Genomic DNA, 26,590 nt, shown 5'->3' with positions numbered 1-26,590 from the left:
GGGACACGTGTAAGTTTTGTTGGGGGTAAGTGGTATTTGACATAACAGTCAAAGTGTCAAACAATTGTTCGGTGATATTAGAGTTAAACAACCCGAACCGGCCAACGAAAACCCAAAACAAAATGCACTTTATTTAAATGCTACGTGTCCTCAATCTAACGGCAATGTGTAATACACATTGTGTAGCTAAGACACTTCCCTCATTTTGGTCCCACTTTTTCTTTTTCTCCCTTTATATATTTCTTTATATTATTTTCTTAAGGAAATAATCAGGCTTCAATAATTCACGTCTTTCTTACAAGTAAGAATGAATGGTAGCAGGTTCCTGTCAGAGAATAGATTTTATTTCTCGTTTTCTTTACAATTTAGTGTAGGATTCTTCGCTTCAAGGAAAATTGCTACTTGAATAATAATTAATAAGTAGCTCAGGAATTTGGCTTTTCGAATTTACAGTACACTAAATTTGGTAGAGTGAGAATTTCGAGATCAAAATATTATAGATATTGCAAATGTCACTTGTGGATGAACATAAGATATTTCGATTTAAAAAAATATAAAGTTAAATTTTAATTATGTAGGCTTTTATGTGACTCAATGGATGGGCGTCGCAGATTGCAATCGCTTATTAGTTTAGATATTTTTATTGTCTTTATTCCTGAATGCATGCATAGTAATAGTAATATAAATCAAGAGCACCCACAGTGAGTGACTCGATCGGCCGAACTTGAACTCGTGTCTCCGAAAAGAATACATTTTGGCATCCTACCATGCATCAATCCAAGCCCCATCGTGTCCCCCACTGCAGCAGCCGTCGACTCGAGGCTAATTCGGGTGAGGCCTGATCTCCTTCAATCAACGCGCGTGTCATCAGCACACGCCTATTAAAAAGAAAAACAAACAAAAAACAAAACAAAAAACAAACGAAAAACAAAGAACATACCTAGAACTCGGCGCCATTGAAGAGAAGAAGATGAAGCGCAGATGAAGTTGCAGTGCACATGAAGAGAAGAAGTAGTTTAGGGTTTTAAAATTAGAATTGAACTTTTAATATTTGGGCTTGTATTTTTTATTGTATATTTTTTAATTTTTTCAATTTTAAATTTATATTAGTATTATTGCAGTTTTCATTTTAAGTAATTGTATTATTTAAATTAGTGCAATTAAATTTAAATGGAAAAATACAAAAATCAAAACTAAAAAAATCAAGTCAGCTATCAAGTCATCTCATTATGGCCTCCTTACTTACTGTGGTCCCCCCTTCTATCAAGTCATTCCATTTTGGATGCTCTTATGAGCGTTGGTGAACACCGTTTTCTTAATATATTGTCCCTCCACTAATTAGGCTCGAGTGAATTTATACATTCTTATTAATGTGGATGATATTAATTAGACTCTTTTTATTAGGCTATATACTCAATAGGTCGAGATTGAAGATAAAAAGTCTAGGGATGTTGATTGGGTCAACCCACCGAGTTTCGGGCCAGCCCTATCGGGTTTCGGGTTAATCGGGCTGTGGATTTTTTCGGGTTATAAATTTCCAATCATAACCCTAAACGTTCAGGTTTCGGGCTAGCCCATCGGGCTAATCGACTTGAAGGCGTAAAAATAAAATAATCATTTGTATTTTATTATTTTTAATCATCTAATGTATAATGTATAAAATATACATAGAAATCAAAGATATAATATACTCCAACAATAGTTTGAACTCATAGAACCAAAACATCTCAAAAATAAAGAAAAGTGAAATGATGAGACTTTATAATATTTTATCATTTTTTAATTTTTATATCTAAATATTCTAAGTTAAGTACTCCGGTTTCGGGCTAGCCCATCGGGTTAGTCGGGTCGACCCTATCGGGTGTCGGGCTATTCGGTTACGGGCTAATCGGGTAGAAAATATTCAACCCTAACCCTCTCGGATGGCGGGCTAATCGGGCCAGCCCACGGGTTTCGGGCTAGATTGACATCCCTAAAAGGTCCAAAATTTGAATAAAAAGAAATTTAACTAATCTCTTTACAATTTTATCTCTTTAACAAAAAAATTCTCTTTCTAATTAAAACTTCTCTCTCTAACTTATAAATTCAATTATTCAAACACTTTGATAATTAATTATAATTTTTTTAAATAAATTTAGCCAAACCCCCTCCAAGTAGTGTCAAACCTAAAGAAATATAATGAGCCATATTTATACACAACGTTGACATAAAAGAGAAAGGAATTTATTAGTATGAAATTCTCCAAAGATGCGAATTTAACTGACATAATCTCTCATTATATTACATGTTAACCAAGAAAAAACAATTCTATCCATAGCTTAGAGTTGTCTGCCTATAAATAGATGACATTTCCACTATTAATGTACGCACATTTAGAAATTACTTTTGAAATATTGTAAACACTCTTCGGCAATATAAATTCTTTAGCTTTTTAAGTATTAAATTATTAATTTAATTTATTATGATTAAAAATCCACACAACACTTAATTTGATTATTTATATATTCATCCTTCCTTTATGAAAGAAGCTCGATAGATTTATAAGAAACATGATATGGTTTTGGATAAATATAAAACATGCAAACCCCACGGTCCCTACTAAAAGTAGTCTATGCTTGAGATGTTCCAACACAATAAGCAGAATATAATCATCTAATGCAACCGATCACATTTCTTTAAGATAATAATCTTAAACAATATTGCAGTTGTTTTGTACAGTGGATGAGATAAATAAAATTTATAAGATTGATAGGATTGAAGGATGATTGAATAATCCATCCAACTTTAAGGTGATAAACAATCACTCATTTAAGTGATTAGATGCAGGTCGAGTTATCAATCACAGGTTCAATCATACAAATCAGACACTTAATTAAGGTGAATTATTTTATCAATTATTCATTATCACTCAAACCAAACGCCGATTAATTGAAGTCACGTCAAAGTAAACGTCCCCTAATGACAATCGTCTCGATCACATTTCCTTTAAGATAATAATTTTAATTTCTTACAACCACTCACTTCTTTGGGTAATTTTAAACGCAGCCCCCAATTTTCTCACTGTAGCCCCCTATTTAAAATAATAATAAAATTAATTATGATTGTACTATTATACCCTTATAACTTTTATTTTAAATCTATAATAAATTATAAGCTATAAAAATTATTTTGAAAGTACATTACATATGCTTTTTTTTTTTCACGGATTAATCATATAGCCCCCATCCTAATCTAATACAGATAAATTATATAGCCCCCATTCTGATCTAATATTAAAAATACTGATAAATAATCCTAATAACTCCATCGTTAATAACGTGAATTCACATATAAATCATATAGCCCCCATCATGGTCTAATATTAAAAATACTGAACCCTAATAACTCCATTAATATAGCCCCCAACAAAATTTTAAGAACATAATTTTGCGGAAGACGCACTTTGACGCATGAAGCTAAGAAGCTCTCCCCTCTCTAAAGATGGTATAAAACCATACACAGAGAAATTAAAAAACCATTGGAAAAGTGAATTAAATGAAAAATACTTTCCATGCGATTCCGTAGATGAGATACAGTAAGAACAGAGAAGTCAAGAAAATCACATATTAAATACAAGTATATCATCCATAACTCAGAAAACAAATAAAAACTTGTTTATATTTGGAAGTTCATGTCTAAAACAAACTGCAAAAATCCAGTTAAAGAACTGGTAACAGTCAAAAATCATTTAAGCAAAATCTGAACACCAAAGCATAATTCATCATCCTAATCAGCTCATTAATTAAATTATCACGTACGATTACCAACATCACCGCCTTCAACATAGTGATTCCTCTTCTTCTTCTTCAATCCACCCAAAGGTGCTTTCAGTTGGAACAACCATAAAAAGTTGTTGGCCTCCTTAAAACGGGGTCCCTCAGTCAAGATCTCATGAATAAGATCTTCCATGCAGATCATCTCATGCTCCCAATACCTGCAACAGCATCGGAGTTTATAAATTATGAAGAACATGAAACAAAGCCAGCATCATACAAATCTTCGTGGCAGGGATCTTGAGCTTAATAGGAAATAAAATCACTGAGAAACACCGGTTTTACTCTTGAATTCAACTCAATTAGTCAAATCCAACACTATATCAACTCCCAAAAACCTACTTAGATGCTTGTCATCCAAATGTTGAGATAAACATTGTCGGTATTTCTCCCACTCAGAAATGCACCCTTCTTTATCCCACTGCCCTTTCAGGAATTTCTCCGAATACCATCGGTTGAAGCAATTGTGATACGTAGTTCTCAAATGGGCAGAAGGTGAAATTGCTGAAGAAGATGAGCGATTATTGTCTCTCATAATCCTCATTTTCTAAGATTACAATTTTATAAAATCAACATCTTTGAACTGGTAAACAAAACATTCGTACAAAATTGCAGTATTTTTCTGGTTCCCCTAGGGATGAATATTACCGTTTTCGTGAATGGAGGATTTGCGAGAAGGCTGAACTGAACCCTAGAAACAAGGGAAGTGGAATTTCTGAGATTTGTGCTTTATTTCCACAGCTAAAACTGCGCGATAACCTATGAAGACCCGAGAAACACAGAGCAGATACCTCATTTGGGAAGCTGTTGGTGCTGGAAAATCGAATGCTTCTCGACTCCCATAGTTATTAATAATAGGGATGAATAAAATTGGGGATTTTCAGATTTCAACATTGTAGAAATTTGATCTTCATAACATGATGAGAAAACAAGACTAAAAGGAAAAAGAAAAAGAAATTCAGATGTGCTAGACAAAGAGAAAGAGAGAAAAAAGAATTTGTGGGCTAAAGAAAGAAGAAGAAGAAATTAATTTCTAAAGATGAAATCAACACAGTTCGATTGGCGCTCTGGAATAAAAACATTCATGTTTTGTTCATGTTTGATGTTCTTAAATTTTTAGCTGGGGCTATAAAAATGAATTTTGAGTTCGGTTATATGTGATATATTTTCAAACTAATTTTTATAACTTATAGTAATTTATTATATATTTAAATTAAAAATTATAAGGGTATAATAGTACAATCATAATTAATTTTATTATTTTTTTAAATACGAGGCTATAGTGAGAAAATTGGGGGCTGTGTTTAAAATCACCCTTTAAGTAGCCAATATTCTCAATTTGTGCCCAACCCAGAAAAAGGAAATTGTAGTACTATGTGGGAGTTTACATTTCCAAATTTCAAGGATTTAGAGAAGGCAATTCTCCTCCAATTCGATCTCATGAGTCATGACAGATCTCTTGCTCCATTCGTATAAAAGGCTGGTAATTTGATAATTTTACAAGAGTGATTATATAATATGGTTAAAGATTCCTACACCCATATTAATTTTCTATCCTACGTGAATTATATGAAACTTTTATTATTTAATTTTGTTTTCTTATTTTTTCAATAATAATTTTCTCTCAATCTAAAAATCTCAAACTTAAACATATAAGTTTTCATAAAAGATGAAATTTTCTTTATTTTTTTATTCTTATTTTTATTTTTCTTTTTTCCTAAAAAACATGTATCTTAGTTAATAGTAAAATATAAAATATACATATAACATTAAAGATCGTGAAAATAGTGTTAATTTGATATATGATATGTAAATTATACATTTAAAATATGAAAATTATACAAGTTAGATATTTCAATATAAAATATTTTTCTCTCCTATCTTTTTTTTTGAACCCCTCTCTTATCTTTCTTATTTACACATGAATAAGTTGTGTATAAGTCTTCGAAAGAATAAATATATTAGGTTCCAGCTTACGGAACCATTGTTGTGCTGACCCTGACAAAATAGTTGAGAATATTCGACATTTGATACCCTCAGGCCTCAGTATTGCTGCATAGACCAGTCCTTCAAATTGAGCCATATAGACCTCTGGATCCTTAGAACCATCATAATCCAGACTAATTGGTGTGTAGTTTCGTGGCAAGGTGTCTGTCAATATTTCCTCAGAGAAAGGACTTTGTTGTAGTCGTAGAGCCAACCTTGTACTCAGAGTGATTATCTTCTTCACGTCCCCTTCCTCCGGTGTTTGCTAATAACCTCCTTACTCTTTGGATGGTCTTTTTTCTTGGAAAGCTCTTTGTGTTTAGAGTGTGTCTTCTTCTTCTCTTGAAGTAGAGTTTTAGTTTGACGATCCTTCTCCTTCGTCAAAGCCTCAAGCTCACAAATGTGTTTCTACATGAGTAATATTTTATCTTGCAGCGCTGCAGGATCATCGAGTTTATCCTGCTTGCTGATGGGGGTTGTGTTGATAGATGTATCCCCCACGTCCTCAATAAGTTCCATATCCACAGGAAAATGAACCACAATCACAAGTCGTTTGTCGGGGTTTCCCGTCATTGCATTGTTGACATCTTTTAGCGGAGCTGGAGGAATGACATCAAGAATCCTGATAGACTTGTCTTCGGTATTGATACCTGAGTTATCACCCAACAATATATATTCAGCAGTCCTGATTGCACAATGGTGATTGGTAAAGCGTTTAGAGCCAAGGTAGTGAAAGGAACACTCATGATTTGCCTCATAAAGGCATAATTGAAGAGTGATAATATTTGTTTCGTCATAGTAACATTAACCAGCCCTCCACTAGACGTGGAAATGCCCCCAACGGGCAGACCTGTGTTCATTAGCCCTTGCATACAGTGGCGGATCTATGTGGGGCGGTGGGGGTACAGTTGTACCCCCAATATTTTTTAATAGTAGTAGTATTATATAATACCACATGTTTAAATATTACTACAAGCCCCAACCGAGTTGTGAATATATGTTTGGGCTTTGGGCCTGTTAAGTTAAAAAAACGGCGGCTGAGTCTGAATTATGATAGAGTAAAGAATATATATATATATATATATATATATATATATATATATAAAAATTATATAAACAAAATTAGAGAGAAATTAGCAAAATAGAGTTAAAGGAAGCCTCTGCACTACACAACAAATAACTTTAAAAAAAATAGTGTGCGAATTTATTAAAAATTTTGGAGGTAAGGAAAATATTTTAGATTTAAATTAAATTTTATTGAAAGGAGAAAGAGAAAAAAGAACCAAGAACCCTTGAGTGCACAAACAACAAACTAAGGGCCGAGCCTCATTAAAACCCTTTTAAGGCAAACCTGGTCGGAAAATCCTTAAAAGGGAAAAAGAGTACTCGTCTAAAAAAGAAGCTGTGTGGGAACGGAAGTGAGACAACTTCAGAGATTCCGGCCGAACCATCACCCCTAAGCAGCTCGGTTCCCGAACACATCAAAGCAAACCAACCAAAGAGAACAAGCAAAGAAAAAGCAAAAACACGACCAACCAAAAAGGAACCAAACTGAAAACCAGAAACAGCACGACACCAGGCACAACTAGCGAAGCTAAAAAGGAAAATCAGCAGCCCAAGAAAAACCATGCAAACGGAAGAAGAAGATAACACTCCAAGAGGTGGCACATCGACGACGAAAACTGCCGCCCCTCAAGCAAGCTCGACGTGAAACGGTACAAACACGCCGATCACGGAGATCCAAGAGGTCCGACCAGTCGGCTCCCAGTGTCGAGCTCACCCGAGCACTGAAAAAAGACACCGCTGACACCCCGACCCTAACACCAGAAATCGCCCACCCTCCTGCAAAACCATTCCAACACCAGCAGACAATCGAAACCCCAACGAAGCAATCGCACCTGTCGCGAAAAGCATCCAACCTATTCGAAACAGACACTAACACCTTAAAGCACCATTCTAACAAAGCTATGGGTAGAAAAATCACGAGCCACCGCGTGTTTAATATCGTCAATCGCATAAGGCCACCATCCCTCTTGTCTATCATCATTGGCCATTATGTCCGCGGGGTGATTTCCTTCACGAAAGATGTGAGTAACAATCAAAGAAAAACCATGAAGACGATGCAGAACCTGCTTCCAGGAAGCTAAGAAACGCCAGGGAACATCCGTGGAGCGATTCTCCAACAACCGCACGACATACATCGAATCGGACTCAACCCAAAGATGAAGCCAGCCACGTTCATGAGCAATATTAATAGCAGTAATAACCGCTAGAAGCTCAGCTTCAAAAGCAAACCCACTACCACCCTTTATGTGAAAACAGCCACGGACAGAAGCAAAATTATCCCTAAAAACTCCTCCCGCGGCAATACGACCAGGAGTCCCTTTAGCAGAGCCATCGGTGTTGACCTTAATCCAATGAGTCACCGGAGGCCACCAATAAACCTCCACCATGCGAGGGGGAGGAGCAGGCTCGACTGCCAATTCCAAGACTTCTAACAATCACGTAGTCAGTCCAAGTATTCTTGATGGTACCAAGCCGTGAAAAATTAGAATCCATCTCTTTAAAATAAGCTTTAACAAAAACAAGAATCGACCGAGCCTCAAAACGGAGATCATCGAAAACAAGCGCATTCCTACAGTCCCATATCTTCCACAGGATGGAAATAATGCCTGCTTTCCAAAAAGCCAAAATTTGGGGGCTGAAGGCAGCATTCCAAGCCAGCACTAAAAAAGTGTGAATATCCAAGCAACTTAACAGATCCGTTTTATGAAACCAGTCCAGAAACGTTTCCCAAACGTAACTAATCCTAGGACAGCTCCACATGATATGTTCAATGGTTTCAGCATCCATATAGCAAAAGGGGCAACCATTAGGAGTGACCATACCTTGTCTAACAAGAGTATCCAAGGTTGGAAGGCGCCCATGAAGAATCCTCCAGCATAAGATCGAACGACGAATCGGTATGTACGGTTCCCAAATCCATGTCCCCCATTTCACCATAGTGTAACGATGACAATTCTTGGAGAAGGCTAAAGCCGCCGAGACGTTCCCCTTGAGCGAATGCTTCCAATATCTAGAATCTTTTTCCTCGCTCATAGGGATCAATAAAATATCAGCCACCACCTCAGGAAAATAATTCACAAACGAAGCCGAGAAATGCCACAGACCATCATAGTAATAATCTTGCACAGAGAAATGGAGATAATCATGCATGTAGTGAGGAATTTTGAGCTTATCTACCAAAATATAACCCAGCCAATCATCCTTCCAAAAATAAGTATTAGCACCATTATTGATGCAAGAGTAAGAATCAACCACCAAGGGATTAATCTCCTGTTTCACGCCGAGCCAAACAATCGAATTAGCAATATTTTGCTTAGCATAGCTGAAGGTCGTGAGGTATCTGGACCTCATAATCCGATGAGCCCAATCATCACCTTTTATCATCTTCCATGCCAGCTTCATCAAAAAAGATTTATTCATTAAGGTAAAAGAACGAATGCCAAGACCACCTTCCTCTTTAGGAGCGCACACCCGTCTCCAACTAACAGAACAACGCGGTTGCTGATCAATGCTGCCCGTCCAAATGAAATTACGACATTTACGATCAAGCGAATGCAATAACGATTTAGGCCATTTATAAACCATCATCGAATGCACAATCGAACTCTGAATGACAGACGTTACCAAACATAAACGTCCTGCGATAGACAGTTGAAGACCTTTCCACCTTGCAAACTTTTGGACAATTTTATCAAAGATCGGCATGAAATACGAGGCCCGCGGACGACCAACAAATATAGGAACTCCCAGATACGTCATCGGAAGAATCCCCATAGAGAAACCCATGACACGCTGAATAGCCCTTCTTCTATCCGTAGTCACGCCCCTAGCGAAGTAGAGATTCGATTTCTCCTGACTGCAAACCTGACCAGAAATCGAACCATAATAATTCAGAATATCCTTGATCTTGCGAGCATTACGAACCGTAGCAGTGCTAAAAAGGATAATATCATCAACATAAAATAAGTGTGTTGGAAAATTAGTTGACCGGCTGAAACCCATCGGACTAAGATGTCTCGATTCCACACAACTGCTGATAAGGTGACTCAGGACGTCTTCCGCAATCCCAAATAAAATTGGCGACAACGGATCACCCTGCCTAACCCCACGAGAACAAGAGAAGTACCCCGAAAGCTGACCATTGTAAAGAATGGAGACCCGGGCAGAGCTAAAAATGATCCAAATCCAATTGACGAACTTCTCATGATATCCATTCGCTCTCAAAACTTGCATAATGAACTCCCAGCGAATGGTGTCAAAAGCCTTATTAATGTCAATTTTGCAAGCCATATTCGAACCCCGATTCGTACGTTGCATCGAGTTGCATCCCTCAGAGCTGAGCATAATGCAATCATGGATGTTGCGACCACTAATGAAACCAAATTGGTTATTAGAGATATGAGTGGACGCAATCCTGCTTAGCCTTGACGCCAAGATTTTGGAAATGATTTTAAAGAAGAAGTTCGACAGAACGATGGGCCTCAAATCAGCAACAGTTGAAACATCCTTCTTCTTTGGAATAAGAATCATTGTACTGGAATTGCAACCAGTAGGTAAATAAGAAAACCGGAAAAAAGTTTGAACAACACTTACAACATCCGTCTTAATAATTTCCCAGCAAGTCTGAAAGAAGGAACCAGAGAAACCATCAGGCCCAGGGGCACTATTAGCGTCCATGCCAAAGACCTCCGCCGCAATCTCACTCTCCTCAGGAATACTAACCAAAAAGTTATTCTGAGCATCCGAAACCGCCACATCAATAAGCGCGTCAATCTCCAAAGGGTCCGCGCTCGGGCTTCCATCATCCATGAAAAGAGCCGAGAAGTGCCCGATGATATGCTGCTCAATAATACTCGGATCATAGACATCCACACCATCAATATTCAAGCGAGTAATCAAAGTATTCCTCCGTTTGAATTTTATCATTCTGTGAAAGAAAGTCGTATTTCTATCCCCATCTTGCAACCACGAGGCACGGCTTTTCTGTTGAAGAAAATTATTTTTTCTAGAAAGCGCAACATTAAGCTCAGCTTGCAAACGAATCTCCTCATCGAAAAGCTCATCATTATATCCAGTTTCAGAAATCTGGTTCTGGGTGACCGCCAAATGATTCTGAAATTGACCAATCGAATTATCCACGTTGCCAAAAACATCTTTATTCCAGACCTTAATATCATAACGCAACTTCTTGAGTTTCAACATAACACACAGAATAGGGCAGCTAGTGTTAACAGCAACCGTCCACGAATTCTTCACCATATCTAAGAACGAAGGATGAAGGGTCCACATATTCAGAAATCTGAAGTGTCTTATGCCAGAGGGAGTAACATGACGGCACTGCAGAACTAACGGAGAATGATCAGAGGTGAGCCTCGGAAGCGCCGTGGTAACAATAGAATCGCATAAATCAGCAAAACCCTTGGAAAAAAATGCTCTATCAAGGATAGATTCAACATGACGGGGAAGAAACCGACGTCCAGACCAGGTAAAGCGAATCCCTTCAGTCGGAGATTCAATGAATTGAGAATCATCAATGAAAGCGCAGAAGTCCAAGCAGGAGCTTCTTGAAGGGGACCTAGAACTGATCCTCTCATTAGAGCCTTTAACTGCGTTAAAATCACCAATAAAGACAGTATTACCCGACGTGAAATGGAGAAGATCATGCCAAAGTTGACGGCGGAGGATCTGGTCATTGGCTCCGTGTATAATAGCTACACGGAAGTTGTAAGTTTGCCAAATACACTCAACGATCACAGATTGGTCAGAGGAAAAAACCATGGTTGCAATCACATCAGGTTGAGCAAGAACCCAAATGTTTGAACTTTTAGATGCTCGACAATTTTGATGAATAGGCACCATATTTAAAGAATTCTAGTAGCTCTGCCTCACCTTACGAAACGCCTTCTTAGGTTCAATCAAACCCAAGATAATAGGAGAAAAGGAGCTGCAATGCTCCTTAAGTAACCGCTTGGATTCGTCCGTCAAACCACGGACATTCCAGGCGATGATATTCATGAAGATTGATTGAAATGGGCGGAGGAGCCTCCGCATCTTTCCACCTCAGCCGCCCAGCTTTCACGGGCGACATTCTCCATCGCCTGAATACAGTCTTTCTTGCTATTGTCAATAACAAAAGCTTCCGGCTTATTGCCAGCATCTCCAGCTTTTTGAAGACGATGTTTTATACTCTCCTCTGCCTGTTTTGAGATTTGTTCCGCTGCACGATCTGCGAGCTATTTTTTTGAAGGCCGACCGCGCCGCTTAGCTGCCATATTCGAAGTAATTGGCTCCTTAGCCAATGCCAAAATTTGTTCCAATCTCTGAGCCTTCATAGCATTCTCAAAAGCAATCGCATCAGTTGGTTGCTGTCGGGAATGAATTTCCTCACTTATAACATCCGCTTCAATTGTTTCCTCCTCTTCCGAACTTTCAGAAACATAAACTTCAAGCGGCCTATCGTACACCGATGTCTCCACATTGTTGGTGATAGCTTCCAGCATATCCGGCCCTCTGATATCCTCATTATTCCTCAACTGAAATCTAACATTCTCACCACTGATTTTGTTCTTAGCATTTTCCTCCTGCTCCAACAGATGAGGCGAAGAGCCTCGATGCGAAGGCTGCGTAACCTTCTGAGGTGTAGCTCTTGGTTCATTGTCTTCACCGGAAGCTTGCTGCTTTATTCGCGCGGATGTATCAGTTATCTGCTCAGCCTCCAAGATTTGTAACCCAGTTTCTTCACCTCTCAGATTTTCCAACACAGCAAAACTATTTCCAATCGTAGTCCCCGAGCGTTGCTTCTCTTTAACCGAATGTTGCTGAATCTGCTGATCGCCGACAGGTTGATTTCTATGCTCATGCAAGGTGGCTTCATGTTCCTTGTTCCTAGTCTGAAAATGCTCAATTTCTTGCCATTGTTTTCCCCTCTGCTGCTGCGTGGCAATCTTGACATGAGTAGTAGGCTCGTCATTTTCCTTTTGAGTATCTTTGAAACATCTATCAGGAGAGTGTCCTGTTATTTTGCATCTGTTGCAGTAAAGTGGGAGCTTTTCATAAGTGAACTCAATATAAAAAGCGAAATCTCCTTCATCAAAAAGAAGAGAGGTAGGAAGAGGTTTAGACATATCTAACTCGACCAAGACCCTCGCAAACTGTCCAAAATCCTTCTTCACTGAAGCCGCATCGATTCTAATAGGATGGCCAATATATCTGGCAACTCCAGCCAGCACTTCCGCGTGCCAATATTCAATCGGCAAATAGTGTATTCTCACCCACACATTAGCCAACGAAGAATGCTCCTTGAAGGGATCGAAATTCCTTGACCATTCCCTGAGTCGAAGATGACCATTATGAAGTTCCCAAGTGTTTTTAACCTTGGCACAGGTTTTGTCCGCCTCACTTTGAAAAACCAAAGTGTAGTAGCCTTTTCCAAGGGGAATAAGTTGCCAAGAATAAGCAATTCCCCATAAATCATTCAACTCCTTTTTTAACATCATTGCCGGCTTCGGTTTTTCACCTTTACGAAGCAAAAGTCTTCCCGTCAAAGCGTATTGAAACTCCGAAACTTGTTTGATAAGAAGATCTTTGGGCATTTTGAAACAGAACTGATCACCATCCTTCATGGGACGTAATGCATGAAAGTTATGAGCAGCTACGTCAGAGCGTCGTTGCCCTCGGTTAGAAGCCATCTCCGCATAGGATTTATGGGCATCAATCTTCTCTCCCATATCAGTAACTTGTTGAGGAAGCGGATTCGTGGGAATAGTTGTCGAAGAGGAAGCCGCCGCCCTATTAGAGTTAGGATTGGGATTCCCTTGTGCTTGCGTAAGGGAAGTATCATCCGGAACTACAAGCGTACGTTGAGGTTCCTTTGAGCCATCAGAAAGGACCATCATTCCAGACTATTCTTTGGCCTTGTTCAAAGCCAAGTTCAGATCAGCAGAAGTAGCAGGTGAAACCAAACTAGGGTGTTTCCTTGGGGAAGAAACAGCACGAGCGTTCGGGTTAAAATTGTTAGAAACGAGTGGAAGGTTCAGGCCCCCCTTGCCCGACATGATGCAGCAAGAGAGGACGCCGGAATGCGAAAATGAAACCAAAAAGCTCTCACTGGCATTTCATCAAACACCTAATTGGCAAACATAAAAAACCCAAAATTTGATCTCAACTTACAGAGCAGCCTCAACAGCATCGATTCCAGGCGAGCAGCATCTCCAGCGGCAAAGGCGGCTGCACACACGTCGGCGTCGATCTCAGGCGGGTCGAGCTTGATCGCTGTTGCTGATGGGACGACCGGACGAGCTCTGCTGCTGCCGGGTTGATCTGCTGTTGCTGGGGTCTCGGTCTGCCGCCTGCCGGTGAGCGGCGCCGCTGCCGGTGCGGACTACTGTCTCACGTTGAGTCTCAAGAGAGAGAGAGAGAGCAGCTGATGCGCAAGCTGCAGTTGGCAGCCTCTGCGTTCCCTTTCTTCCAGATCCGGCGCCGTCGAGCAAGATCCGCCGTGAGCAGCCGCCGCTCCCCTGCTTCGTTGCGAGCAAAAGTCGCGAGCCCTGGTCCCCTGCGCCGTCGAACCCAGGCAAGACCGCCGTGAGCAGCTGCGTGACCGCTACACTTGCGGTAAGGAAAATATTTTATTAGTTATAAATTCATCGCATCCTCTATTTTTTTATTTACAATTCGATTCTTTCATCAAATTTTAAGGTATTATAATATAGTTTTTTTTTTTGGTAAAATTAAGGGTATTATATAGTGCAAATAATTTATTTGATAAAATGACAAACTTATGTGTAAATTATATTTTTGCCTATTTGATATCCGAACTTGCTTATGTTTGTGAATAACTTTAAACTTTGGTTTTTTTTTTTTTTTTTATATATAGAATTCTTATATTTGTGTATTGAGTATAGGAATGGCAAGTGAAACACCCAAATAAAAAAAATCAAAAAGAATGATAAAACAATCCGATCTTCGATAGTTAATGTTCAAAAAAATGAAATCTCAAGAGGGTAACTAAAAATAAGTCATCTCAACTCAAGAAAATACTATGAATTTGGGTGGTTAAAGTAATACTAATGGGAGGATAAAGAACTTATTTTCGTACCCCCAATTTAAAAATTCTGGATTCGCCACTGCTTGCATAATAGTTGATGGTAACAGAGTGTGCCCAATTGGTGCTAGTGGTGTTGAACCGATAACATTTTGATTTCCAGCCGGCCCCAATAGTGTTCTTAGTCAAGCCTGACGCTTATTTCTCAAAGTCCCTTGCAAGATCCCGATTAACGTTGGTACCTTTAGTTCAGACCCTGGTGGATTATCATGATTGATATCAATATAAGGTTTTCAGCCCTATGAACAACAAATATAACCCTCAAGATATTCTTGATGAACTCGTGGAGCATATCCAATTATGTACATGTAACATTACAGATCAAAATAATACTAAATCAAGATGACTAAGAAAATCTAAGAAATCCTATAATCACAACATACACATCCACTGTTAGAAAGCACCCTAACATGGTTTCATGTCGTCTGGTATATAGACCCAACATCTTGTGCTTGTATATCTCAAACAAAAAACATAATCCAAATAGAAATAACATGAAGTACCGAGCAACTATGTTTAACACAAAGATTTGTACGAGATTAATGTACAATAATTGGCATCACACAAAGACTCAGGACATGCACTGGAAAGGAAACACATGAGCCCCATAATCACTTCACAATTATACTTAAGACTAACACAATCACGTTAAATATGAAATCATCGACCCAAAACAACAACATCATGCTGAATAACAGTTTCCTCTAATAAAATCATGCAAAACTCACGTCCTAACTCACATTTCCCACAAACGGCGCCACTTGTTGAATTTATAAAGGAGAATTCCTTATTTTATATGAGTAACAAGTAAACAAATTTCAACCTGTGAGATGATTGATCGAACGAAAAAAACATGAGTTTAATTTTATCCTTTAAACAACTTTCACCAATTCAAACACTAAAATACTTGATTGAACATTTAATTTTTCTTTATGAGTTGAAGACTAAGAAAATTGAAGGCAAAATATTATCAAGAGAAAACTAAGAAATGTAATTTCAATTCAAAACGTAATCTATACAAGGCACACAAGCGATCTATTTATACTACATTACATATGGATGGCATTTCAATCCTTTCCTTCAACTCACGTACATAGCATGCACTCATGAGTGCAATGGGGGAGTGGACCATTCTACCCCGATAGGCCGGACCGATACCACCTAGGGGCATGTTGTGCCAACGGGACCGCACGAAGGTGACCCAACGGGACAACCAGATGGAGCAAGGCGAACAGGTCCACTCAGTCATAATGGCAGCATCCAAGATCAACCCTTTCAGGTCGATCAGGGACGACAGGGCATGTCAAACACCATCCAGAATTTAGACCCCGCCTTGGCTAGAAGATTGGCGGATATGGAGGCCATCATCCAACGAATCCCAGGAGTCCCGGCCCCAATCAAGAAAAGTGCAGAGAGCTGTTATGCTGACTTGCCCTTTGTGGATGAAATAGCTTTGGTGGAAATGCCAAGGAAGTTCAACTTCCCCCACATGAAGATGTTTGATGGCGCGTCTGACCCAGACGACCATATCGCCCAATGACTCTATTAGCTCTTTTGCCCAACTAATTGATGTTTTTATCCAACAGTATGCAAGTAGCAGGAAATTGGAGAAAATCTCGGAAGACTTGTACGCCATTGTCCAAAGACATGGAGAACCCCTTCGAGACTATATTGGACGTTTCAACAAGGAGAAGGTGTCAATCACTAACTGTAGTGAGCAAACCGCTGTCACCGCTTTTCGCAAGGGTCTATTGCCCGGCTTGGATCTTTATAAGACTCTCACCAAGTACCCGTGCAAGACCATGGAGGACGTGTTGATTCAGGCTTGGGCGCAGATTAAGTGGGAGGAAGACCAATACAACATGCAGAGGGTCTTCCCACCCAGTAGACCCGAAAGAGACCACCGGGTAGACAAGAGGTCAGGTCGTGACAGACGTGCTGAACCATATCCACCTTATCGACAAAGCAGAGAAAGGGATGAGTATGATAGGGCACCCGACACACGCCCTCGCGAGAAAGCAAAGATTCCAGAGTATGCCCTATCCATCTCCCCCGCCGAAGCAGTTGAGGCACTAAGGAACCTGGGCAACAAGGTCAAATGGCCAGAGAGGATGAGGGCCCCAGCCGACCAGAGGGACAGGTCCAAGTGGTGAGTTCCATGCAGACCATGGGCATCGGACATAGGGTTGCATCGCCCTCAGATTGGAAGTGGCCTACCTACTAAAACAAGGCCACCTCACCGATTACCTAATCGAGAAGGGCAAGCAGACCCTACAACAAGAAAGGGATAGACATGATGACCATAGAGAAGCTACACCGCCAAACCCACCATCTCATGAAAGAACCGTGAATGTGATATATGGTGGCTCCGAAGTAAGCGGGGTCACCCACTCCGCAGCAAAGAAGCATACTCGACAGGCTAAGTCTAACAAGGCGGAAACCAACATGCCCTGCCAGACCGCTTCAACCCTTCCGACCCAAACAATCAGTTTTCATACAACTGAATCAGACAAGCTTCTTCACCCTCACCATGATGCTTTAGTTATTTCAATTTTTATTGCAAATTGTTTGACCAAGCGTGTTCTAATCGATAATGGTAGTTCTGCCAATATCTTATTTTTTTATGCTTTCAGGGAGATGGGCTTGAACGAGTCCAAAATAATAAAAAAAAGTTCGCGGTCCTTATAGGCTTCAGTGGTGAGACCAAGACCACGATGGGGGAGATTGACCTTCCTGTCTATGCCGAAGGGGTGAATCAATCAACTAAGTTCTTAGTGATCAACGCCCCTTCCGCATTCAACGTCATTTTGGGTCGACCATGGATCCATGATATGGAAGCAGTCCCATCCACCTACCACCAAGTCATCCGGTTCCCAACTAAATGGGGCATCAAGGAGATCAGGGGCGAGCAAAAAGATTCAAGAGCATGCTACCAAACGACCATGAAGGCAAAGCAAACCACTCAATAGCAATTACAGCAAAATGGTTCGACCCACCCAAAGATGGATCAACCACCCCCATCATGTCAACCTGCACGAACAGATGAGCCCGAAGGCTGGTCGCAGCCCACCAGCCTGCCCCAAAGTTATCCAAGCAGCAGAGCTGTCATAGAAGATCAATCTGATCGACCCGATCGCCCAAAACGACCACGTAGTTTGATCGAGAAAGAAACTATAGAGATAGATGAAGTCCAAATCCAGATGGACCACCCGGACCACAAAATTCGAATTGGAGCACAACTTGACCCCGACTCCCGAGAGAAGCTTATCAATTTCTTATCTAAACACTACGATTGTTTTGCTTGGTCCCATGCGGACATGACGGGCATTGACCCAAATATTATTGTTCACAGGCTACAGGTTGATCCGGGCTATCCACTAAGAAAGCAAAGACGAAGAAAATTTGCTCTTGAAAGAAATCAAGTTATCAATGAAGAGGTTCAAAAGCTCTTGACGAACAGATTGATCTGAGAGGTCCATTACCCCGAATGGCTTGCTAACGTGGTAGTAGTAAAGAAAAAGAATGACAAGTGGAGGGTCTGCATCGACTTTACAGACCTCAACAAGGCATGCCCGAAGGACTCATTTCCGTTGCCCCACATCGACATGTTGGTGGACGCAACCGCCGGCCATGAGCTCCTGAGCTTCATGGATGCTTACTCAGGGTATCAACAGATACGAATGCACCCTGATGACGAGGAAAAGACAGCCTTCATGACCAACATGGGCCTTTATTGCTACATGTTTATGCCATTCGGTTTGAAAAATGCAGGGGCAACATACCAACGCTTGGTCAACAAAATGTTTGCGAACCAGATAGGACAGACGATGGAGGTCTACATCGACGACATGCTCGTCAAATGAATTCAAGCAAAGGACCACATCGACCATCTCAACCAAACCTTCAAGATTCTCATGGAGTATAATATGAAGCTTAACCCTGCTAAATGTTCTTTTGGTGTCAATGCAGGAAAATTTTTAGGTTATATGGTCACCCAAAGGGGCATAGAGGCCAACCCAGCCCAAATCGACTCCATCATGAAGATTCAATCCCCAACATGCGTCAAAGACGTACAAAAATTAACCGGGATGATAGCCGCGTTGGGCCGATTCATCTCAAAATCCTTAGAGCGGTGTCACCTATTCTTCAACACTCTTAGGAAATAAAAAACCTTTGAGTGGACAGAGGAGTGCGAGGAGGCATTACAACAACTCAAGCAATACCTGATCAACCCGCCCCTTCTGTCCTATTGGTTTATTTGGCCGTGTCCGAGACTACTGTCAGTGCCGTGTTGGTCAGGGAGGACGAAGGGAGGCAAGCACCAATATACTATGTGAGCAAGTCACTCCTAGATGCGGAGACCCGATACAGCCAACTTGAGAAGCTAGCTCTCGCATTGGTCCACACGGCAAGAAAACTTCGACCCTACTTCCAATGTCACTCGATCTCAGTGGTGACCACATACCCCCTCAAAGCCATACTCCACAAGCCAGAGCTATCGGGTCGATTGACCAAATGGGCAGTGGAACTAAGCGAATACGACATTACCTTCAAGCCCCAAACGACCCTTAAATCTCAGGTACTATCAGACTTCATTGTTGATTTCACTCCTAACCTTACCATGCAGACCGACAAGGAACTATGTTGCATGACCGAAGAACCCGATCAAACGGGGATTTGGAAACTTTATGTTGACGGGTCCAGCAATATGAGGGGAAGTGGACTTAGCTTGGTCCTTATTTCACCTCAGGGCGACATGGTCGAACAATCAGTTCGGTGTCAATTCAAGGCAACCAACAACGAGGCGGAGTATGAGGCAATGCTGGCTGGACTTGAATTGGCCAAGGAGATAGGGGTCAAACGAATTAATGTCTTCAGCGACTCCCATCTTGTGGTCAATCAAATGCAAGGATCCTACCAAGCCAAGGATGCCAAAATGATAGCCTATCTGGGCAAAACTAAAGAGTTACAATTGAGCTTTGAGGAGTTCACCCTGAGCCAAGTTCCACGAGGGGACAATAGCCATGCCGACGCATTAGCCAACTTGGGGTCATCCATCCAGACCACGCAACCAAAGGTCATTCAGATAACCTGCCTCCAATGGCCAGCGACTCAAAAGGATAAGGAGGAACAAGTCCATGAAGTGTCAGCCGAACCAACCTGGATGACCCCCATAACGGATTACTTAGCACAAGACACACTTCCAGATGACAGAAATGAAGCACGCCGACTCAAAGCCCAAGCAGTCCGATTCTCCATTATTCGAGGTAAATTGTATAAGCGCTCTTACAATGGTCCATACTTGAGATGTATTAACCATGCAGAGGCAAGATATGTCCTTTCCGAGCTACATGAGGGGGAATGCGGCGACCATTCGGGTAGAAGAAGCCTCGCCCATCGAACCCTGACTAGTGGGTATTATTGGCCCACCATGAAAGCCGATTCAACAGACTATGTCAAGAGATGCGATAAGTGCCAACGATTTGCCCAAGTCTTCCACTTACCCCCAAAGCCACTAAAAGCTATCACTTCTCCATGGCCCTTCATGAAATGGGGGATGGACATCGTAGGCAAACTACATGTTGCCCTTGGGCAAAAAGTCTACATGTTAGCCGTAACGGACTACTTCACCAAGTGGATCGAGGCAGATTCTTTTCACCAGGTTAGGGATAAAGAGGTAAAAGGTTTTATCTGGAAGAATGTTATATGCAGGTATGGGGTGCCCAAGGAGATCGTCACGGACAACGGGTCCCAATTTATAAGCGCAGACTTTCAAGATTTTTGTAGGTTTTGGAACATCAAGCTAAGCTTCTCAACGCCAAGATAGCCCCAAGCCAACGGGCAAGCTGAATCATCCAACAAAACTATCATGAACACACTCAAGAAACGATTGGAGAAGGCGAATGGGAAATGGGCGGATGAACTACCCGGCGTCCTATGGTCTTACCGAACAACCACAAGAACCTCGACAGGAGAAACCCCCTTCTCCCTCGCTTATGGAATGGAAGCAGTCATCCCCACAGAGAGCGAAGTGCATACCGCTAGGTATGAGTTTACCACAGACCACGACAACCATGAAGCCATGTGCCACGAGCTCGACCTGCTCGACGAGAAGAGGAATAAGGCAAACATAAGGATAACCTCATATCAACAAAGTATTGCTCGACACTACAACAAGAACACTCGCACACAAACCTTCAAACCGAGCGATTGGGTACTTCGCAAGGTATTCCAGAATACCAAGGAGGCAGGGGCTGGCAAGCTAGCCCCGAATTGGGAAGGACCCTACTTGGTCACCAAAGTGATCGGACATGGAGCCTATAGGCTACAAGCATCAGACGGGCGTGAAATCAACAACAGTTGGAACGCCCTACATCTCAAGCAGTACCACGCTTGACCCTAAACTCTACGAATTTCACTTTATTTCAATAAGGTCTTCCGAGACCCATATCATCTACTACAATTACTGACCTTTCTATGCAGGTCAGAACTACATTCGGGCTTGATCCCTCTTAAGGGTATGTAGGCAGTTCTAAGGAGCACAGCCCCCCCACCCCTTCAACCAATCATTTCTCACTTAACCAAGGAAAGAGTTTGAGCACACATCACGTGGGTTTCAACCATTAGGAAATCTTAGATCACATATCTAGTGAACCTTACGCCAAACCATTGAAAGTATGATCTTTCAATTCATAAACTTCAGACATATATCGGATAAAGCATCAAAGAGTGAACCCCCTGATCGGGCCGGATATATCGGAAAATGATATGTCCTACAAATACCAAGTCCAAGTCTAGCCAAAAGAGACTAGACTCAAACTAGGGGAGAAAAGTAGATAATGTCAAGATCGAAGATCCTAATTACTATTACATAACCAAATAGAAAGTGTTTGAAGAAGTTTCAACTACAAATAAGTCTAGTCATCACCCCCGTCGCCCTCGCTGTCGGTAGTGGCATCAACCACTCCCACTCCTTCAGCCCTGTCACGTAGCACATCCTCCATCTCACGTATGCCCTTCTCTACGTCCCAAGAACCCGCCTTCCCTTCCTTGAACTCCTTCATCATCTCACCACGGGTAAGAACGATCGTCTCAAGATGGCTAAACCGAAGCTCCTCCTCTCGGACATTCAAAGTCGCCTCCAATTGCCCTATCTGAGACCGGATGGTAGAAATCAGGTGACTCTTCAAGGATAGCTCATCCCTCAGCTCCTTCTCTGCCATTTCATAACGACCCTTCACTTCCTCGAGTTCCTTCCGAAGGGCGTCTTGCTCTCTCAGAGCCACCTTGAGCTGGTCAGCCGTCTCTACCAGCTGTTCCTTCATGAACAGAGTATACTGATAGCCCTACATCAAACAAGCAACAAAAGAGTTCGATTATACCAAATATGAATCGTGCAAAGATAGTTATAAATATGCATATGAAAGTCAACCATAACCATACCTGAAACGCAAGACGGGCGGCAGTGCTGGCAGAATCAACCACTCCAACCTTCAACATCCTAGTGCGGTCGTCCTCTAGCAACAGACGCTCAAAATGATCCGCACACGAATCATAGTCGGTCTGGGCTGAAGTCCCACTAGGAAGTGTGAGATGGATAGAGCCATCGGAGTAGTCCGGGACCTCAAAAGGCGCTGCTTTCTTTTTCCTCTTTGACCGCCCTGACGGTTCGACTACGTGGACATCGGACTCACTAAAGGGCTCAACACCCGAACCACCCTTCTTGCCCTTGCCGGATGCTTTCTTTTTCTCACGCAGCTTCAAGTAAGTTTCATAGCTATCCTTTTCCGGAAGAAGATTCATCTTGGGATGCGACATCATGTAGTCTGCATAAGCCCGTTTATCCAAAGTCAAGTCGTGTAGAGCCGGGTGAAAACTGCCGCTATGCCCTAAAATCTCCGAGGGCCATATAGATAAGACAAGCTCAGAGTGAGCACTAGTTGAAGGAAAAATAATACCTTCTGGACCAGGAGGGACGGAACTCCACAAAGTGGTCTGTCTTAAACTCTCTTCTCCTAAGAGAACACTCCAATGCCTCTTGCCGCTAGGAAATGCGGTGAAACGTGCTCTTCTCCTCTCCAAATTCCTATTGCTTACCGGCCAAGGAACGTTGAGACGTCCTACAAAACAAATCAACAACAAAAAAAATGTCAAGTTAGAAGAAATTTAAACCAGAATGACCCGATCAACCCAAAAATACTCACGAGCATTACACCGAGCTGATGGAATATCATAGCCCGTCAGGTCGCCAAGGGCATCATAGTTCATAAAAAAATATTTTTGTTTCCAGGCCAAACCAGAATCCGCAACACCACAAACCAATTCGGGAAGCTTTTTTCCCAGTGATAACTGGTATCGCCCTCTCTCCATGTTATTTTCTTGAACCATGTAAGTAGTCAACACATCTTCAAGATCGACCTCTCTCCATGCTTTTTTCCCGTGAGGAATGTCTAACACGTTATCCTCATCCTCATCAACCGAATGTCGAGTCCTACTTGACGACCCGATTGATCCTTCTCGTGCACGTGACATAATAATCAAAGCCCCTAAAGTAGCAAGGATGAAGGCCATGTGAGCACAAGGACCGCCCCAACCCAATCAAGTAGTGTTAAGGATAATAAGAATGCATTTGTACAAGGGTGATTCACTCAAATAAGCAGGTACGACTCCATTACCCAACATAATCCTCAATTTTATAAGAGCATGCTTGACCTTTACACTACCATGAATATTGTGATATTATTGACCGCGTCGTCCAAATGAGGTTTAGTTTCCACTCTTCATATTTGAAAGTCATCAACCGAATCACCCCCATCGGGGCTTATCATTTATTATCATACATTTAAGGTGTTGGCTATGCTATCATTTCGCCCTTATTTTAGGTTATATATGTTAAGCATGTAGATCATATTGCCCCTATTGACCCCATGGGGCTAAGTCATAATTTATTATGCTTAAGGGTTATTACCTCCATCGCCCTGTTGGGCCCGATTCCTAAATTTTTATGTGAAAATTATTGTCCCTATCGATCCAATAGGGCCAAGTTTTAATTTCTTTACACATGAGGGTATCGCCCCCATCGCCCTGTTGGGCCCGATTCCTAAGTTTTTAGTTGAAAATTATTGCCCCTATCACCCCCATGGGGCCAAATTTTAATTTATTACAAATAAGGGTATCGCCCCCATCGCCCTGTTGGGCCCAATTCCTAAGTTTTTATATGGAAATTATGGTCCCTATTAATCCAATGGGGCCAAGTTTCAATTTATTAAACATATGGGTATCGCCCCCATCGCCTTGTTGGGCCCGATCCCTAAGTTTTTACATAAAAATTACTGTTCCTATTGATTCAATGGGGCCAAGTTTCAATTTATTACACATAAGGGTATCGCCCCCATCGCCCTGTTGGGCCCGATTCCTAAGTTTATATATGAAAGTTATTGCCCCTATCACCCCCATGGAGCCAAATTTTAATTTATTTCGCATAGAGATTATCACCCTCGTCGCCCCAATGGGCCTAAATCTAAAATCTTCATGCACAAAGTTATCGCCCCTAATGGGCTCACTAGTTCTCATACTTAGAAAAATTTAACATGCTCCAACAAACAGTAAATACGCAAATGTTTACAACAAGTTTGGATCAAAATCGAATATGACAAACGAAGAATCGAACAATGTTCTAAGCTAAATACGACAATTTTTTACTATCATGCTTGGAATTTCAAAAGAGCATTCAAAGTAAAAGAGAAGCCAACCTCTCTATCTCCTCCAAAAAATCTTCTCTCTAGAGCCCACTCTTCCACTTCAAGCTCCCCAAACAATCCAAGTGCCAAAAATCTTGTGTGGGGAGAATGGGAGACATATTCCCTTATCTATAGAAAGCTAATGTAATAGATTTCTGCCAAGTGTCGACCATCTATTGAATTTGAGATTTCAAATTTATTACATGAATTTTGGTAGTTGACGAGGGAAAACGCCCTACTCCACCATATCGACCTTATCACCCTCTCGACTCAATTTGCTTAATTGCTCTGTTCAGAGCATGGGTCTTGAGATGCTATCAAACAAATGGAAAGTGGGTCCTTTTTCTATAAAAATACTCGACCCTTGCCCAAATGCTCCTACTTATTCATCTGACATGAGTAAAGCAGACTAAATAGATTAAATATCACTGCCCCGCATGTATCTACAGTCCCTAATGACTAGATGACTTCTATCACTTATATAACTTGCTGCCAAAATTAATTAGTAGACCTTGTTGCCCAAGTCCCTTGAGGATTGTAAACAACTTTATCAACCACTTCAACCTTGTTGCCCAAGTTCCTTATACCTGCTTTATTCTGTCAGGATTGTAGACAACCATGAAGACCTTATAGACCCCCATGAGGATTCTAAACAACCTTGAAGACCTCATTACCCTTCATCCCTTTTTACTCTATCAGAATTCTCGCCCATATCTACCTAAGGTCAGAAAATAAAGAAGAAAAGGGTATCCACCCACCCTGTGGACCAGACAGCCCCATTTTCATCTCCATGCAATAATCACAAATGATACAACTATGACAACAAACTAAAATCAACAACAAAAATTCTCAAGTTCATGAGCATATGGAAGAACAACACATCGTTCATCAAACATTCATCTACAAGAAAAATCTTCAAATTTCTTATCTCATTCCAACTTTAACGAGCATTAAACTCACATTTTTCTCCAAAACTTGAAGATTGGGGAAATTTACAGGGAAAAAACACGAACAAGAAAAAGAAAAATCCTTGACTGAACAGCTGCGTCCAGCCACCCCCTTGGATCCCAGCAAACCGACGCCAACATCAAGAACATCGATTTTTACATCATCTATCACAACAAAAACAAAGAAGAAGAAGAAAGAATAAGATCCGGCCGACTCTATAACCGCCGCCGTCATCTCCAGATTCCGGCGAGCCTACGACGCCGCTGCTCACACCAGCGCCACCTTTCTCACTCGTTCCATCGGACCGCGCAGAAATTGCCTAAGAATCGCCGGGAAAGGACCGGCTGCCCCTCACATCTCCGGCCAAATTCACCAGATCTACAACAAAGAAAACTCAGTTCATCCTCTTTCTCTCAAGACTCGCGCAGCCGTCTCTCTCGTCCGCCTCTAGCAGATCCGCCGTCGCCATCGCCGCCCCGTTAAAACCGACGACGCAGTTCTCCCGAATCCACCATGGCCCGCCGTCGCCTCTAGCCCGCCTATCGGGCTTCGCCGCCGGCTCCAAGAGAGCTCGTCGTCGCCTCTAGTCCGTTTATCTAGCCTCGCCGTCGGCTCCTGGGACGTCGGAGCAAACATCACCGGCAGCCGCCTTTCAGGGACGCTCCATCTTCGATTCCGCCTCTGAAGCGGCGCCTCTAGGGCTGAGCTGCCCCCTCATCATGAAACCCTAAATCCCATAAAATGGGTGATATTTGGGCCAGCTAAGGGCCGATCAGCTACATGGGCTGAGGTACCCCAACCTTAATTTCGGGCCCATGAAGAAATTCAGCCTAATGACTTTAGGCTATGAGCCAATAAATAATTTTAGCTCAACACTTTCTCTCCCCCGAGTTATAGATTACCTCGACAGTATAAGCTCGAATAATTCCACATTA

At 41.6% G+C, this 26,590-nt stretch overlaps 3 protein-coding genes and 1 long non-coding RNA gene across 4 annotated transcripts; 2 read left to right on the top strand and 2 right to left on the bottom strand.

The window, feature by feature from the left end:
• Positions 1-3,589: 3,589 nt before the first annotated feature.
• LOC130986691 (uncharacterized) lies at positions 3,590-4,914 on the bottom strand. The gene is made up of 3 exons (XR_009089343.1): positions 4,604-4,914; positions 4,461-4,503; positions 3,590-3,973 (listed from the first exon to the last, which is right to left on the bottom strand). It is a non-coding gene; the product is annotated as an uncharacterized LOC130986691 (long non-coding RNA).
• Positions 4,915-16,267: 11,353 nt separating this feature from the next.
• Positions 16,268-17,936, top strand: LOC131025646 (uncharacterized). The gene is made up of 4 exons (XM_057955446.1): positions 16,268-16,423; positions 16,554-17,107; positions 17,169-17,508; positions 17,601-17,936. The coding sequence occupies exons 1-4, from the start codon at positions 16,268-16,270 to the stop codon at positions 17,934-17,936; spliced, it is 1,386 nt and encodes a 461-aa protein (XP_057811429.1).
• A 636-nt stretch (positions 17,937-18,572) lies between these two features.
• Positions 18,573-20,794, top strand: LOC131025645 (uncharacterized). The gene is made up of 3 exons (XM_057955445.1): positions 18,573-18,723; positions 18,937-19,066; positions 19,153-20,794. Exons 1-3 carry the CDS (start codon positions 18,573-18,575, stop codon positions 20,792-20,794), a joined length of 1,923 nt encoding a protein of 640 aa, XP_057811428.1.
• A 902-nt stretch (positions 20,795-21,696) lies between these two features.
• On the bottom strand, positions 21,697-24,973 carry LOC130986690 (uncharacterized). The gene is made up of 5 exons (XM_057910160.1): positions 24,720-24,973; positions 23,172-23,513; positions 22,926-23,087; positions 22,411-22,793; positions 21,697-22,313 (listed from the first exon to the last, which is right to left on the bottom strand). Exons 2-5 carry the CDS (start codon positions 23,497-23,499, stop codon positions 21,885-21,887), a joined length of 1,302 nt encoding a protein of 433 aa, XP_057766143.1. The 5' UTR covers positions 23,500-23,513; positions 24,720-24,973; the 3' UTR covers positions 21,697-21,884.
• Between the last annotated feature and the right edge of the window lie 1,617 nt (positions 24,974-26,590).

Source organism: Salvia miltiorrhiza, chromosome 5 (genome assembly GCF_028751815.1).
Source record: "Salvia miltiorrhiza cultivar Shanhuang (shh) chromosome 5, IMPLAD_Smil_shh, whole genome shotgun sequence".
NCBI lineage: Eukaryota > Viridiplantae > Streptophyta > Magnoliopsida > Lamiales > Lamiaceae > Salvia > Salvia miltiorrhiza.
This window is presented reverse-complemented; position numbering and strand designations above follow the sequence as displayed.